Here is a 17,623-nt window from a genome sequence, read left to right on the forward strand (position 1 = left end):
GTATAGTTCAAGTGTACTCTGCACAGTCTAATAACAACATTCTTTTAGGGTTGGTTACTGCAGCACAGTAGGTGGCAATGATTATGAGTCAATTCAATTCCCTGAATGTTATCCAGATGCAGTATAGCTGTTACAGTATAATATTTATGATAGTTTTGAAAAGGTGTAATATCTATTACCAGTCTAAAAACTCTTAAACATGCTCTCAAACATGATTAGCAGTAATTTATTTGAACAGAACATGAACAGATAAGCACCTCAATTGACACAGTTATACTCAAAGCAAAAAAAGAATTTGATTAATATAAAGCACCTGTATGGTTTAAATCATTTTAAAGATGGCATCTGTTTTCTTATGAGATTAAATCTATGTAATATCAGTATTTTATCTCTAGACAGTGTGTCTAATAATCTCAAAACTAATAAAAGGAGTATACAAAGGAGTGGATCTGAAAGAAGAAACACGTATGTTTTCACAACAATCAGCACTTTTACTGCTTATCTAAAGACCTTTGTAGGAATCTATCTGTGGCTTTGAAGGCAAGACATAAGGATTAAACACTTGTCTGGGTGTTAAAACTCAAGAGAGATTTGAAAACAGATTAAAGCATGGATCAACTCCTTACCACCACCATTGTCATCACACTTCATATGTACTGTACAGAACATGGCAGAACACAGGAAACTCTAGTGGTTTCATAGCCAGAAGACACAACTAGCCTTTCTTTCTTTCTTTCTTTCTTTCTTTCTTTCTTTCTTTCTTTCTTTCTTTCTTTCTTTCTTTCTTTCTTTCTTTCTTTCTTTCTTTCTTTCTTTCTTTCTTTCTTTCTTTCTTTCTTTCTTTCTTTCTTTCTTTCTTTCTTTCTTTCTTTCTTTCTTTCTTTCTTTCTCTCTCTCTCTCTCTCTCTCTTTCTCTCTTTCTCTCTTTCTCTCTTTCTCTCTCTCTTCTCTCTCTCTTTCTCTCTTTCTCTCTCTCTCTTCTCTCTCTTTCTCTCTCTCTTTCTCTCTTTCTCTCTCTCTCTTCTCTCTCTTTCTCTCTCTCTTTCTCTCTTTCTTCTCTTTCTTCTCTTCCTTCTCTTTCTCTCTTTCCTCCTTCCTTTCTTTCTTTCTTCATTTCCTTGTCAATAGAATTCCTTTGCTGTGGCTTGAGCAATTTCCTCTTGTCCTGCAAAATTTCTGGCTAGGAAAAGAAATTCTTTGTCTTTTGCATAATAAGTAGGAGAATTGTTAGGTGTTTCAGGAAATTGTAGGTTAATTAGTCCACCCCTTTCTTACAGCTACTCCAGTTTCTAGTTAATTGTGTGCAAACAACTGTTGTAGAATATTCAGGGGAAATAATCAAGGAAGCTGAGCTGCTTGTTTCAGATGATCCAATCAGATGATCCATGATTCAGCCAAACAGCTCAAGTTCAGAACTCTTAGTTAGAGTTCCACTGCTTCTTCAAGAGTTTGCAGCAAAGACTTCCTACTCAAAGGCCTGTGTTAATTAAATCTAAAACAAGATATTGAATACACCTTTTGTAAAAACCTTTTCCAAACAAAGCAAAGTCCTGCCCTCAAGTATTGCATGTAAAGATTGGACTTATCTTGCCTAACTTTAGGTGTATGAAAAATCTAAACCAGTCTGGCAGTAAGAGGGCAGAAAGAGGCACTTGCAGAGGATGGTTCACCAGCTCTAAAATAAATGCTAAGATCATCCATTAGAGAGCCTCTGGAGTAGCCTATTTCTCTTGTTGGCTGCAGATGGAACCAGCACAGAACTCGCTTATAGAAAGCTGACCTTTGAAGCACTGCTCCAAATCAGGTACATGGAATCCTTTAATGCAAAACAACAAACAAAAAAACAAACAAAACTAAAAAACAAAAACAAAACCAAAAACCTACCAAAGAATAGAAAAAAACCCCAATACCAAAACCAAAACCGTCTACAAATTTCCACTGTGGCTTTAGGGAAAAAAAAAAAAAAAAACCTTTTGAAAAGTAAATGGGTAAAACAAATTATCCTGGAATTTTTTGATGGAGGATGGATGACTGATATTTATGTTCATAGATAGGAAATCTGGGTTAACCAGGACAGACCCCAGGGTCCAAGGAACTGTACTATGTGTGATGATGCAAATGCATCAATAAATTCTGATGGGAACCCAGAGCTGTACTTCTACCCATCAGATAAGGTTTTAATTTGGAAGATTATACACTATACTCTCAATGCAGGTTTTTGTGCTTAATTTATTTTCTTCTACTAGACTGTTGAGGGTTGGATCTCTATATGGGCTATTCAAGACTTGGACTTGATGATCCTTGTGGGTCTCCTCCAACCCAGAACACTGAGATCTAATCCAGTGTTTACACCTGCCTGTTTCCAGAGCAAGGATTAGCAAAAAGAAGCACCACAATTGGAGGGAATCTGCTCACTGAGAACAGATTTTATTTTCTATAGATTCTGGTAATTCTTGGTAATGATGATTGTATTTGAAGAATTATGGCAAGTACTCTATTATCTTTTCTATTTTAGGAAGAAAAATTGATTCTAATTTTGAGCCAGTAATAGAGAGTTTTTTATAGTAGAAGATGTATTGTAAGTTTAACACCACTGAAATTTTTGGTAATGCTAAAATTAGGCAATATGGTATAGTTTCAGTTCAGACAAACATATTCCTATTGAATTTATTTTACTCATTTTCCCTTGCCACCAAGTCCCACATAACACATGGGAATTCTACTGCAAATTAACAATTTGAAATAAATAGTACTTCTCATTCTCATTCTTCCATTCAGCTTTTCCCATATCATGAAATGAGATGAAAAAGTTATGTGGCTTGATTCAACTTACACATTCATAGCCTGCTGAAAACACTCCCTTGTGTGGTGGTGTGGCTGTAAGCTGGAGAATATATTCATTTTTACAAATAACATTCATTATCAACACTGCTCAGCAGTGTAAGACTGGGATAATGCCATAGAAATAGAAATCTCTGTTAACTTAATACCTTCCAAGAAAATAATTCTTTGTATCTCAGTCTTAAAAATGCTGGAGCAGAAAGATCATACAATCTGACCATCATCAAATGTTATCTCATGTTACTTTATACTTCACATAGTTCAACTTGACACCCTGTTTGGTTTACCCTTTGCTGAGATGGAGGTTTTACCCTGAAATGACCTCTTTGGCTTTGTGGTGAATTGTTTTAGTAAACAGATGGATCATTTGACTCCAAGAAAAAACTCTAAAATATTCATTTAGGTCTGCAAATCATTTCTGTGAATGAGAACAGTAAATTCTAAGTGCCTGAGGCTTCAGACCTTTCAGGAGTTGGAATTCTGCATGAAATTGGGTTGTTAGTGTCTTGCCTTTATTTTATGAGATTTATTCTTTGTACTCCAAGAAGCTCCATACTAGAAACCTGTTAATTAGTCATTTCACTGAAGTATTTGAGGAGTTGTATTTGTTTCACTTTATTGGCAGCTTTGCTGAGCAATGTGTGATTGTATTTAGTAGAACTCTGTGTTGCATGTTTCATTAAAATATTTGTTTTCCAATCTTACTTCTAATCAGGTGAAGACATTACTTCAGTGAAAGATATGAAAATTCCCCTAGCTTTCATAATTAGGAGCATCAATATAATCAGCTTGTGTTGTAGTCTGGTAAACCACAAACTGAAGGGGTGACAAAGGAATAATTCATCCCCATTTTGTGGATATGGGCTATCATGTTTTGGATCTATGTTCATTTTTGTCAATAGAATAGAAAAGAATAACTTGCAAGCTGTGGTGTGATTATACTTACAGATATAAATGAAACCTTTTAAATCAATTGTAATATATAATTTTTTAAAATACTTATGTTCATCTCAGAAATAATATATTGATATCTAAATGATATCTATATAATCATAGATATCATTCAACTTGTGATATCTATGATTAAAAAAAAGGATCACTTGATTAATTGTGATAAAAGGCATTTAAATTTCACCCATTTAACCCCTCTGCTGCGATCCATAAGACACACTGGTATTTACTTAAGGTTTCCAGAAAAGCACCTTATTTTAATTTGCAGAGATCAAGAAATGAAAATTCCATTTATTCCCTTGACTCTTCAGCACTGTGTTATTAGAGGCTGTTTGTACTAATAATCTGTTTGTAAGTATCACTTCCAGAACCTGCTGCTTGATTTCAAAAGTAGAGATCTATTTCATGTCTTACTCAACTTGTTAACAGATAGGCATAAATGTGCCCAAAAATATATTTATATGTTGTTATTTCTTTCTTTTTTTCCTGTGGGTACAAATACATTGGTCCTGGTTTTCCAGGATATGACAGAAATAAGGCTTTGACATTTCCCCCCAACTCATGACCTCAGGCCTCATGAGGTGAAACTGTTGTGTTGATATTTGGACATGGCAGTGTTTCAGATGGCAAGGATGAGCAGACAGAACATAAAGATTTTGGATCTTATGGGTTTTATGGCTCCAGTTTATGGCCATGGAATCTCAGTCAGACTTATGGGGCTGTCACCTGCTTGGAAATAGAGGGGTCAAGGCCTTTCGGCCCTCCCCTCGGCCTGTTGCTGCTGGTGTGTTTTTGTTTCTGAGAAACGGGGAATATTGCTGTGCCATGGGAATAGCTGCCATCCTGGAACAGCAAAGTTCACCCCAAGACAGATTTCTTTTATTGTTATTCAGAACTAGGCCTATGTTTTGTCATGACAAGCATGGGGTCATTTGAGGAGGAAGTTTATTTATATTGTTAAAATTCTCCACCAATCTATGTTTGTGCAGCAAGATTCTAGAAAAATGGCATCTCCTCTCTGTACAGTAGTTTTTCACAGTGGACCTCAGTCTCTCTGCCATTTGAGAATTCAGTGTCAAATTAATACTTTCTCCTGAATCCAGTGGTAGTAAAATAGGCTTTTTCTTCAGCATGTCTTGTTTTAACCACTGCATGCAATACAAACCTCATAAGTAGGAAATGATTACATATAATTATGACTAGAGTTACCAGTACTTTACAAAGAAGAGTAGTGATAAGAGAAAATTCATTAATGTTACTTTTCTAGAGTACATTGGGCAATATCTTCCAGAGTAGCAACAAAGCAAATATTTCACAGGCTAGCTAGGCATCACATTATTTCATTGGTAGGAAATCTGATCATTGATGTGTTTCCTGCAGTTAGTAAGTTCAGTTTCCAACATAAACCCAAACAGATGAAGTAAAAGTCAGTACAATCTTTATGATAATAAAGCAGATTTCAAAGAGAACTACATTATGCTACGTAGAACTTGTCTCTACTCTTTTCTTCACTGTGGCTTAAATAACATAGCTAATCAAAGACATGACAAATCATTAAAAATGTTGGGGAAGAAAACAGATGGACTCCAGCTTTTCCCACATATCTGGAAAGTGGCAGGCATGCCTCCCACTCCTGCTCTCAGGCAGTGGGTTGTCACCTCAGTGGCAGATCCAAGAATCTGAAATCCTCTCAGGATTAGGCTGAATCTACATAATTTGAGAGCAAATGTTTGCCTTTAACGTGTTTATTGCCACACTGCATGTATTCACCATTTGTGTCCCACAAAAGCAGAGCATCGTTTCAGATGCCAGCTTTTGCCATCAGAAATGATGTGAAACAGCAACAAGATTTTGCCTGATCTATAACATAAACATTTTGGGCCATTCAAGGCCATGTTTCTGTGGCACTAAAATTCCCTTATTCTGATGGTGAAGCATACAGCCTGCTCAAACATGGAGGAGACAGGCTGATTTTGAACAAAAGCAGCAACTCTCCAGAGAAATGCTTGTCCAAACTGTAATCAAGAAAATCCTTCATGTCTCCTGTTAATTGCTGATTCGCCCTGCATATCTGATGGGCAGATTTATGGCTTCAAGCAAAAATCTCTTTCAAGGGATTCTTAATAAAGGGTTAAGGGTGGGATTTTTAAAAATACCAAGGGGAGTTCTCTCAGTGGCAGTTGAACATCCCCCTCTGCAAAGCACTTTTGAAAATCTCATTCACGTTTCCATTATGCCAAATTTGGGCCAGGTTTATAATTTTTACTCTATGTTCAGAGAGAAAAGGAAGACAAAAACAAGAATACCCTAACCTTATTTTTAGCATTATGCTATCTAATTAAGGCAATTTTAACCAAGCATACTTCAAAGGATACGGAACTTTAAAAAACACTACTTGTTTAATCTTGCTGCATATAAGGTGTTGGTGTGATTGGTATTTATTCACAGAAGGTACTAATTAACTCCTTGGGAATGGGAAGCTTCTCACTAAGCCTTCTGTCAGGCAGTAATAAGTCGAGCAGGGAAAAACTTAAGTTGATTTTTCAGTATTTCCTTTTTTTCCACATATTCATGCCATAAAAGTATTGAAGCAGGACCCTCTGGTACAGCTGTACTTAACTGTCTGAGTTGTCATCTCCTTTTTTTATTTTTAGGACATTTAAAATACCAACCAAAGTTACAATGTAAGTCCTAGTACATATATTCAGTTCCTTACTTGAAGAGCGGCTTCAGCCTCTGGATATTGTCATGTGCTGGATTGGTACAATATAAGAAATGGCTTTGAAATCTTGAAATCTAGCATTACCACTCTGGTAGGATTTTCACTCTTGACTTCCTAATGCAGTATCAAGGTCTTGAAGTTAAATAAATTTCATTTGATGATCTTTAATGGTTTATTCCTTAAAGCTATGGAATTTTTCACAGAATTTAGAGAATTCAACAAATATTCTTTCTTGAGAAACCCTGAGGGTCTTGTCAACTTTGTAAAAAGTTTGTGTCAAATTTGGTGTTTTTTAAGATCAAGTTGGCCAGTTTTATTTAAAAAAATGTCTTATTAGAGTCTATAATCAACCTAGGGCTGATTTTAGAAGTTTATTAAGATTTGAGCCCAAGGTCTTCATGCCATTTTTGTACCTTTTCAGGTGAGCTACAAAGGAAATTTAGACTGCTTTTACTAGCTCAGGACCAGCAGAGGGCATTATAGCATAATTCACTTGAAACTGTATATTTTGGAATCCATCCAGATAAGAACAAAGTACACTGGAGGTTAGATAAGTACTTTACTGAAAGACATGTATTTATCATCCCATTGAATTGTTTGTGAGGATTTCCTCATTATAATAAGTCAGGGTTTTAAACCTGCTTTTCTTCAATAAATCAAAATGCAAATCTTGCAGCACAAGTAATATTGCATACCAAAATATGTCTCAAAAAGTAAGTGTGCATATTTTCTTAATAGTTGGGAAGCAAATATAAAATTTTACAATGAAATATAAAGTTGTTCATAATGAGAACCAACTGAATATGCTTGAATAAAATCTCTCCAACTTCTACTCAGGCAAATAGCTTATACTACCACTTAAAAAGAGTTCCCTCTTGGTTAGTAGAAACTTTCCATGGCAATATGCAAAATTTCAATATTAAAAACCCTCTGAGTGCCAATGAAATCTCCCCTGGCCTAAGGTTATTACCTCCATGTGAGACTATCTCTTTTGAACACACAAAAACAGACAGTTTCTCAGCTCCATCATTATGAAGCAACACCTCAAAATGTCAGTTGAAATAAAACCTGAAATAATTTAATAAATAAATAAATAATGCAAAACGATTTGGAATAATTTTCTTCATCTTTGTGCGTAGGTGTAAATTTCAAATTATGGTTTTGACACACAATGTTTGTGCTGCTTTCTTATTCACCTAAGAACTACAGCTACAGGGATCATATGTGGAAGGTGTAGATCCCAGATAGTATCCTCTCTTATTGTGGTCTGCAGGAACTTTGCCTGAGACTTTCTTCAGTCTTAATATTTATTTAGTCTGATATTCCTATCTGAACTGCCATGCTGGCCCTGTGCCTGTATGGCAGTAGGATTCAAAAAGCAATTTTTCTGTTCTTGTTGTGTTCTTTGAAGTGGGTTTTGTGAGCCCATGGAGCTCTGACTGTGCACTATAAACAGCAGGTTGTTTGTCCAGCAGTGCAGCTGAGGGTAAAAGCTAAATTGTGTTTACCGAGTAACAGCTAGGATGGTACAGAACTTGCTCATTTATATAAAAGAATTCTCAACTTTTTCTTTGAAAGCAGATTGCTGCATTTTTAAGGTGCTTAGTGTGTAATTTTCTCTGTTAAAAGGTGACAGAAGAGGAAAGTGGAAGTTGTATACCTGCATGATCCTTGCCTAAGGTCGTGCTTTGTACTCGGGTAAAACGCCATTACATGCAGCAGGGGTGATCCCCTGCCCTGCCAGCTCTTCACAACCTTCCGCTCACCCACCCACTATTTTTGACATGGCCTTGTATGCCAGGAGGGCTTTTCGAGAGGAGCAGCTGCGGGCTGCAATGCAAGGAGCGAATGTGCGGGCAGAAGAGGAGGAGCGCGCTGACGGCATGTCTGCAGCGCCAGCAGCAGCTCCTGCTGCCACGGAGCCCGGTTATTACAGTAATGAGCCTGAGCTAATAAGGCCTGTTGAGACACAACCTGTGTTAGCTCAGCCTTGGCACCAGCAGAGAATATTTACTCAGCTTCTGCGCCGGAGCTGGCTCGTGTCAGGCCGTCTCGGAGAGCGGGAGGAATGGTTGCGTTGCTGGATGCTCCTAACTATGTAGACGTTCCCTGACAGATTTGTCCTTTGGGAGGTTTTAAAGAGAACACATGCAAGACCAGTTTTCTTTCTAATGAAATATTAAGCTGGGGCCCAAGGCCTTCCCTCTAGTTTGTTTTCCTTTTTTTCCCCCCTCCCATTCTGAAGGCAGTCTGACCTTCCGTACAAAAGGAGATGTATGAGGTATGGGAGCCTGGTACTGTTCCTGGAAGGAACTGTTTCAAAATGAAATATCCTGCTGTATGAATGGGTATACAAGGCTCATTGACAGTATTCCCTCCCTCGGCAGTAATCCTTACTTGCCCTGTAGGTTTAGTACTTAGTCAGTGTCTCCTATTGAACTCCTCAATGGGCATCACCTGGGCACTTCACAGCACAATCCATTAGGATCTGGACCAACTTACTTTTGTCTTGTTGACAAGACAAAATACATTCAAAAAGAAAAATCCTAAATAATTCTGTGTCCCAAAGAGTGGAGAAATGCTTCTAAGGGCCAGAAAACATTTAGTACCTAGCAGAATAAGATGCTTCTGATCAACAGAATTCTGTTCTCTGTTTTGAGGGAATTTACCTAACCTTTTTTTCCCTTTTTTCATTTTCTACCTCAAGAAGTAGAGGTAGTTTGTAGTCAAACAATTGAAATAACTTTATACATTTTTCTTTTCTAATTAAATTAAGTAATATATGCTTTCACAGTTCTCTTAAAGTGTGATTCTGAGAGCTTTTAATATGGATAAAGATTGCTGGGCTCTTCATACCTTTTCACCAGGGGTATTTTTCAAGGAATTTTGTGTCTATTTTGTATTTGGAGAAAAGGCTAAGGATGTGCTAGCCCTCCTACACAGAGGAAGGCAGATCCACTTGCTCATTAAAACAGACACATTAAGGCAGGGCACCAGCAGCAAGGCCAGCAAAGTGTACTGCCAATGCAAGATTTTTGCTGCTGCTTCCAGTACCGTACTGTGTCTACTGATGGGTAAGATGTACTTCTGGCACAAAAAAATAAGCATACCATCATGGGGCAAAGACTTGCTTCTCTTCCCATGCTGGTCACACAGCACACACTCAAGAATTTCAGGGGGTGTAATTCAAATGCATGCTCTAGGCATGAAAATAGGATGTCTTTATCATCTGTAGTTCCATCCTTGCTTTCTTCCCTTCCTCCACTCAAAGGCAGAATGCAATATTAAAACTATAGTAAGCATTTTTTTAATTAAAAGAGGTTAAATATATGGGATCAGATAGGCTTTCATCATGCAATTATAAATTGTATGCTGGTTATTTTAAATTTCAACATGCAATTGCAATGGTACTGGGTGAGCTGGCTGGGTATCTGCTTTGCATTTGACTGAGTTAATTCACTGCAGGTATTCCGTTCTTAAGTGGCGTCTGCTTTAAATATGTGCAGTAATTCAATCAAAGAAATAAGATGGATAGTTTATGTAATCCTTTTCATCTCCAGATTGCTAAGGTTAACCTTAACTATTCATGAATTATAAATGCATACAGCAATCTCAAATTAATACATGCAAACCCCCCTTTTTTTTGATGGCCTGCTGAAAACCATGGAAGAGTTCCTTCTTTAAAAATATAATTGATGAAACGTACAGGCACTTTCTTCCACTTATTATTTGTAATCTCAAACAAAAGTTTTGTGCAAGTCATTTAAAATGGTTGTCTCTGGTAATATTAAGCCTTTCCTCTGATCCAGGAACATAGGTAATTTTCTCTTCAAAATTTTGGATGCATCATTCTTACAGCCCTTTTCAGTGCCAACAGATTCTGTGGCATGAATGGGAACCCAAAGGCAGATATTACAGAACAATAACGCTCTGTTGAAGCTCTCACAATTCCCGGAGTAATTAAATAAAGGAAAAAAGAAGCCTTTCTCTTTCATTTTGTTAGTTCATTCAATGCCATTTGGCTGATTTGGCTTGGGAGCTCTCCTCCAGGCAGCCAGAACAATCCACTAGGTGACACCCTCATACTCCTCGTATTGAGGCCAGGAGATAGTGAGTCCTGAATGGCTCATTTGTTAAACATTTAAAGCAAATACCGAGATTTCAGGGACAGGTCTCTCTTTGTTTGGCAATATCAGAGATAACACTGGTTTTGTAATAAATACTGTGTTGTTTGTATATAAATTACATATTAAGCAGATTAGCATTTTGTCACTAACAAGTACAAAACCACAAAGCAGGAGTTCTAGGCAATATTTCCTATAATTAAAATAATTTTTAAAAGCGTTTGAGCTAGTCTGCTGAGTAGACTGAATAGCAAATATGCCTTTAGCATTTTCTACTGGGGCAGCAGAAGGAATATAGCTTTAGTGACTTTTTTTTTTTCCAGTGGGGATGTGCTATAGCATCTTTGAACAGAAATGAAAAGACCCATTCACCCCTAATACAAAGGAATATTAAAGGATAAAATTCAATGGGATTTTGCATGTTTATGCCAGTGGTGATTTTTTTCTTTAAGTTCTTTATGTTGATAGTGATGCTTCATAAATCCTTTGAAGAAAGAATCTTTTATCATGGTGTTTTTACACACCTAGCATAATGAGGCTTGAGCTTCCTTACGGTCTCTATCTTTGAATTCATCATAGCAAATAAAATATTGTATTTTAAAATATTATATTTTATTGCTATTATTCCTTGCTCTGTAATTACTCAAGTGCTATTCTAAATGTTGTATGTAGTGAAAGACACTGGAAGTCTGAATTCACTAGTAGTGTAATTAAGAGTAACATCAAAGAAAATAAGGATTACATCACAAAATTAATGTAAATAAAAGCAAAATCATGGTAAGGCCCAAGCAATCAAATGCAAGAAAACAATGTCTTTGAACAGCATGTTTAAACATTAACCAGACAGGTCAAGAAAGAGACAGAAATTTACTTATATGGGCATGGAAATCATAACATTTCTTGTTTGTTCATAACAATTATCCCAATTAATTATATGGCAACTGTAGGTTTTCAAGCTTTTGCTATTCATGCACTTTTTATATTCAGCTGTCCTTTACAGTGCACCTTCTTCCAACATTTCAGTGCTTGTTTAGATTTAAAGTAGAAAAATCCATTTTTTTTTTCCTACTGAAAATATCACTGAAATAATGTACTGTTCAGATATGTTTATATATGTACTAATAATGTACTGATCAGGTAGGTTTATTGACTTCAGCTAGGATTCCTGCCATGGTTAAGGCCCATAATATACTTAGAGACAAATACACAAAGAGAGATGTATTTTTAATTCCTCATATATATAATTCCTCATGTTTTTCCACTTAATTTCAACTTACACTTAGAAAAAAAATATTTATACTAGTTTTTTTAAGGCAGTTCACTAAATAATGCAACCCATCCCTTCCACGGTGTCCTAAAGAGTCTGGAAGAAGGACTTTTTGAAACTTGGTTGTATCTCTATATAATCCCCGTGATGTCAATGGGAGCTTAGCTGCAGCCTGCAGAATAAAGGCAGCGATTCAGCAACGCTGGCTGCCAGCCTCGGGACGATAAACTCCGTGAGCCTCTGCAGACACGAGCGCCTGTGACCGCGCAGTGCACACACAGAGGGATTCCTGGCAGCCAGCCCCGCTGATAACCGGGAGGCTGCACGCTGGTTTGGAGATCAGGAAGGGGGAGAGCCATCTGAAGTTCAAAGAGGTTCGTGGAGAGGCACCGTGTTTGCCCCCACAGCACATCCAAGACGCCGTGTGCGCGTCTCTGCCCTTGGGGATCTGCAGTGCTTACAGAAGTTCAAGTTCTTGAATAATCTCTCAAAGCACATCATCCCTTGTATCAGAGGGAGAACTGATTTTAGTCGCTTCGAGGGAAGAGTGCCATCTGCTGAATCACAACTATCAGTTCTGGAGAACCTTTTTTGCTGGAGGTTTCATGCAAGTCCTGTGCCTCAAACTTAAGGCAGCGTGTGTAATTCTGTGTTTCAAAGTAGTTCCGCTCTCCCAGAAATTACATGTTTGTGTAAGCCTTAAAATATTACGGAACAAACACAGCAAGTACATCTGCTTTATAATCCTCATCGGTGTACTGTTCCCCACATCTGAAGAGGCTAAAGCCGTGTTTCTTTTCCTAGAAACGTTTTCTGACAGACACACACATACGTGTGTGTCTCACACGGGTGTCTCTATGTCTCAGTATCAAGGACAATAAGGGTGCTTTAATAGCACACATTTTGTAAGAACATCTGCAGAATTAAAGATGATGTCAATTACTTACAAGACATTCTGATGAAATTCTGGAGGCTTACAATTTGAAGAGATTCACTCAGCCGTGCAGCTGTTATATATTATTACAATCTAAATGAATTTTAAGAAAGATAATTAGAGCAGTATACATTCACTCCTAGCAATTTTTCTGAAGTAAGAAAGCACTGACAGCTAAACATTATGTTATGAAGTATCTGAGACAGTACAAATTGAACAAGCCTTTGAAGCTCTACTGTACTTTCACTATAGGTACCTAAAGCAGAATGACTCTGTTCTTCTCAAAGGATAAAAAATTCTTTATAGTGATTGAAACAGTCTTAGAGCCTCATTAAAGATGGGGTAACCGTGGCACAAAAGCTTTAAACTGTTTTACGTAGGCTCATCTCATGATCACATGGTAAGGTCATTCAAGCTTCAGAGATTTAATCCACTGCTGTATGGTGAATTTCTCTGACTGCGAATTTCAAATTAGCAGCCAGCAAGACTGAAAACAAGCAAACAACAAGACTTTGACATGGCATAAAATTTTACTGGCCCTTTTTTTTTCTAAATTACATAAGCAAAAGCGTGAGTGAATCTAGAAATCTACTATTGCAATAATGAACAGTAAACAGATTCATCTTGGGTTGTGAAAACTCTCTGGGAATGAGGAAAATGCTTTGTTTACCTTCTGTACACATTCTGTATGTTTTTTTGTCAGTTACCAAGTAAATAGATAAATTTACCTTAGAAATTACAAATGCCATAGAAAAGCATTAAAATTACCTTTTATATTTAAAGATTAGAGGAAATACATCCCATATAATCAGGGGAATATATAAGAATGATCCTTTACAAGTAAATAAATAGATGTACAAATAAATATATGTGTGAAGGTACATTCATAGAATAGGTGAACCTGTTTATTCCCTTTAGAGTGGCCTACTGGTAGATGTGTAGATTTGCTTTTTAAAGAGATGCAATCACTTAAAATATGAAGAGAATGTGGTACAATGTGAGTCTGCCAAGTATTGATACTACAGAAGGAATAAAAAAAAAAGGTCTTCAAAATGTAATTGGTGGTGATAGTGGTGTGCTTTCTTCCAGAAGAGTATTTGGTGTAGGCTTAAAAAAAAAAAAAGAAATCTGACTATACAGTAATCGGGACAGGTTAACTAAATAGAGTATGAAACTCTAGTCACGAGAAATGGATAGAAGAGGGATTACAAAATACCTGCTAGTTAGGGTCTTACTTATATTTGACCCTATCTGGGAACAGAGGTGAAATAAATGTACTCTTGAGGCCCATTTTCAGCCCTGCATGTGACTCCTGTTTATTTAATCAATTACAAAAGAACAACCCCAAATCTAATTTATTGAAATCTCAAACTTCTCACTAGGGTTCAAGGATTATCTCGGGGCTCTTCACTGTTTATGCTGTGTGGTTTTAACTGTGGAGGTGCTAATGCATTTTTCTTTCATAAAGTGCAGGATGATGCATGAGGTCACAACAGGAAGAGAAATGGTTGGCTAGGTACAGCTTGAAGAAATATGCTCATATGCAAAATTATTCACTGCTACTGATTTCAGTTATGATTGCTTTCTAAATGTGTTTGATGTAGGACACTAATTCATTTTTCTCTGTGAAAATTAATTGGTGTAAAACACTAGATTGTTTTTCTAACTTTTGGATGTACAACAATTCTCATCAGTTTTAGAAGAAAATATTACTGGTTTGGTTGCTGCTGATACAGATACACCATATACATACAACCAGGAGCCTCCTCTCCCAATGTAAACAGGTTTTGATTTACAGTATTGAAAATCTGTCTTTATGTATCTCATACTCATAAAAGTGGACTGAAACAGACTCAGTGCAATGCACAGGACCTTTCTGTTGTTGGACTTTTGGTCAGTTTCCCCTGAGGGACACAACATGGGGCAAACTCAGTGACATTCTTCGTGGTTTGACTGATGGTGGTGGCTGCCAGCACCCAAACCTGTTTGGCTGATAACAGCGTGGGGTCTGTATAAATCCTGTGACAGGAAGTACATCAAGAGTCTTTCTGTATAGTTTGATTATCCCACTGCAGATTTGCTTGCAGTGTGGTTAATATATTTAATATGCTGGTTGGAAATGAAATTTCTTCTTCTGCCTCACTCAATCCTCAATTAATCAAATCTAGGGATAGCTGGAGCTTTTCTGTGAGGTGGTAGTTTAAGTTTTTCCAAGTTCCCTGTAGTGTTCCCATTCTTTCCCCACCACTACATCTCATGGTGTGACATGGCCATGCGGAGTTGCTCCTGTAGCATTTGTCGGTGCACTCAACCGCAGGAGTGACGATTTGAGGATGCTTCTCCTAGAGATTTGGTCCACCCTGGAGCATGGCCAGGCCTCGGCGTTGGGAACCACCCGGCGAAGCGCAGCCTCGGGAATGCCGGTGGAGACCCGCGGGGGGCTTTTGTGTCTTTGCTTGTTTTCAGCGGGGGTGGGCGAGGGGAATCCGAATTCATCCGCGCCCGGGGCCACCCCCATCCCCTCCCAGCGCTCCTGTCTGGGGACGGGCTCCGGGAGCCGCCCCGCGCGTTACCTTCGGCGGGGCAGGGCCGGGAGGCGGCGCCGGCTCCGCGCAGGGCGGGGCGGGCGGGGAGGGAGCGCCGGGCCGGGCAGCGCCGCTCGGGGCGTGCGGGGGCCGCGTAGGTGCGGCTCCTTTAAGGTGTCCCGAGGCGGCACCAGACCTGCAGCAGCAGCAGCAGCGCGGGAGGGAGGCGGAGGCGGCCGGGAGGGGGAAGGGGAAACCCGCGGCGGAGGCGAGCGGCTCGACGTGACAGCAGAAAGTTCAGGCTCGGCCCCGCCTGACTCGTGCACCCCTGCCCCGGCGGCGGGGCAAGGCGAGGAGCCGCTCCTCCTCCCTCTCCTCCTCCCGCAGCCGCCGCACTGAGGGCGGGCGGTTGGGGTGGGTGGCTCGGGGGCGTTGGCCCGGGGAAGTTTTGCTCGCCCTCTCCTCTCTCCCTGCCTTTTCTTTCTTCTTTCCTTCCATCGCCCCTCTTGTGCCCTCCTCCGGCGCTGGGGCGGGGGCCAGCGTGGGATTCCCGCGTGCAGGGGCGGGGGCGGCGGCGATGCTGGGTTGGGCTCGGGGCAGCCGCCGGGGCTCCCCTGCCCGCCGCCCCGCCTGACCGCGGCCCGGCTCCGCCGCGGCCCCCGACGCGCCCGCCTCCTTCCCCCGCCATGGGAGCGGGCGCTGCCGCCGCTCCGCCGCCGCGCTCTGCCCGCCGCTCGCCGGGCGCGCACTGACTCGGCGGGGACACTTCGCGGAGCTGCCTGCCCGCTCCTCGCCTTCACGGAGGGCGGCGGTGGCCGGTCCTGCCCGTCCCGGCTGCTCTCCGTTAGCGGCTGGTCCCGGAGTCTGGGGCCGGGGCAGCAACTTGTGCTCGGGAGGCGGCGGAGCTCCGCTGCGGGAACTCGGGGATCTTTTGTTGTCTCCTATCGCTTTGGATAGTCCTGGGAAGTGTCAAGGCGCTCTGAGGAAAGCCCGGGCCAGGAGAGGGGAGGCCGGCCGGAGTTGGCGAGCGGCTGGAGCCCCACGGACCTGACAGCGCCGTGCCCGGAGGGGGCTCGCCCCGGACTCCGGCGGGATTAAAGAACCTCGCTTGCCTTAAGCTTCTGTGGAATTACAACTGGGGGCTCTTCCTTTCTTCCCCCCGCTCTTGTGGCATGAGACTGCTTGCAGGCGCCACCCGAGGACAATGATCGCGGAGTTTGCTCACTTTTACCTCTTTGGATTCATATGTGTCACCTCAGGTAACCACCTCACGCAGGCGGGTCACACACACGGCCGCGGCCGTGGCAGCGTTCCCGCAGCCGCTCTCCTCCTTCCTCCCTCGCTCTCCTCCTTCCTCCCTCGCTCTCCTCCTTTCCCCCTTCGCTCCCCCAGTTTGGCCCCTCCGCTTCACCCGGCCCCCTCCTTTGCTCGGGAACGAAGCTCGGCTTCCACCCTGCGGGCGCCCGGCCCGCGTTTGCCCCGGGAGCTGCCCGGGGCCGTGGGGGCTGCCCGGGGCCGGGCGCGGGGGGATGCGCGGCGCCGGGTCCTGCCCTGGTCCCAGGGCTCCCACCGAGGGTCCACTGATGTAACCAGGGCTGGTGTTGAGCTCCGGGGGGCTGGGACCCTGTGTAGGTGGCTGCGGTGCCGCTCGGTGCCCGCGGTTACCGCGCACCCTGGGCCGGGCGGTCCGTGGCGCATCCCCCTTTCGCAGCCCCGGGCCGCGTTAACCCCACGCAGCCGCCGCCGGGGGCACCACGGCGGTGAGGGAGGCAGGGGAGGGCTCCTGGGGATGTGTTTTGTGAATAAAGTTTACGCACGTGTGTGAAGTGAAGCGCCGGCGTGCTCAGGGGGAGTGGGGGATATGGCCGAGGAGATAGGGGGGATTAGTGCTCATTAGGCACAGTTTGCGCGGGGCTTAGGCGTGTTGGGGCATCTTATCGTGCCTGTAGGTTACACATCTGAAGGGCAGTGTGGAGGGCGGGCTGGGCTCCGTGCGCCCCTCTCGGAGCGGGTGCGGCTCTGCCGGGGCTTGGGGGGTTTCGGGTTTATCTCTGCACAAGGACCTTGTCTCCCTCCGGAGAACGGGTTCGTCTCCCCGCAGTGTTGCTTCTCGCTCTTAGGAACGCCTTTTGTCACAGGCTAAGTGAGCGCAGTGAATGCTTGTGCCATGGTGGAGGTTGGTTTGGGCACTAACTTCTCCATTGAATTGATTCCTGTAAGTTTGCAGAGGAACTCTTTGAGTCGTTAAAGTTATGGTAG

The 17,623-nt window shown here is 41.6% G+C and overlaps 1 protein-coding gene across 4 annotated transcripts in view; it reads left to right on the forward strand.

The window, feature by feature from the left end:
* The window catches only part of ROBO1 (roundabout guidance receptor 1), a 680,447-nt gene that overhangs the window by 369,939 nt on the left and 292,885 nt on the right, over nt 1-17,623 (forward strand). The window contains exon 1 of one of the 4 annotated variants that reach the window (XM_058043562.1): nt 16,142-16,623. The exons of the other annotated variants lie outside the window; for them this stretch is intronic. Within the exon in view, the coding sequence (XP_057899545.1) occupies nt 16,569-16,623 (55 nt within the window). The 5' untranslated portion in view covers nt 16,142-16,568. Of the gene's footprint in view, nt 1-16,141; nt 16,624-17,623 lie in introns of those variants that run through there. 4 annotated transcript variants of the gene reach the window in all.

This window comes from Melospiza georgiana, chromosome 2 (assembly GCF_028018845.1).
Source record: "Melospiza georgiana isolate bMelGeo1 chromosome 2, bMelGeo1.pri, whole genome shotgun sequence".
NCBI classification, from domain to species: domain Eukaryota; kingdom Metazoa; phylum Chordata; class Aves; order Passeriformes; family Passerellidae; genus Melospiza; species Melospiza georgiana.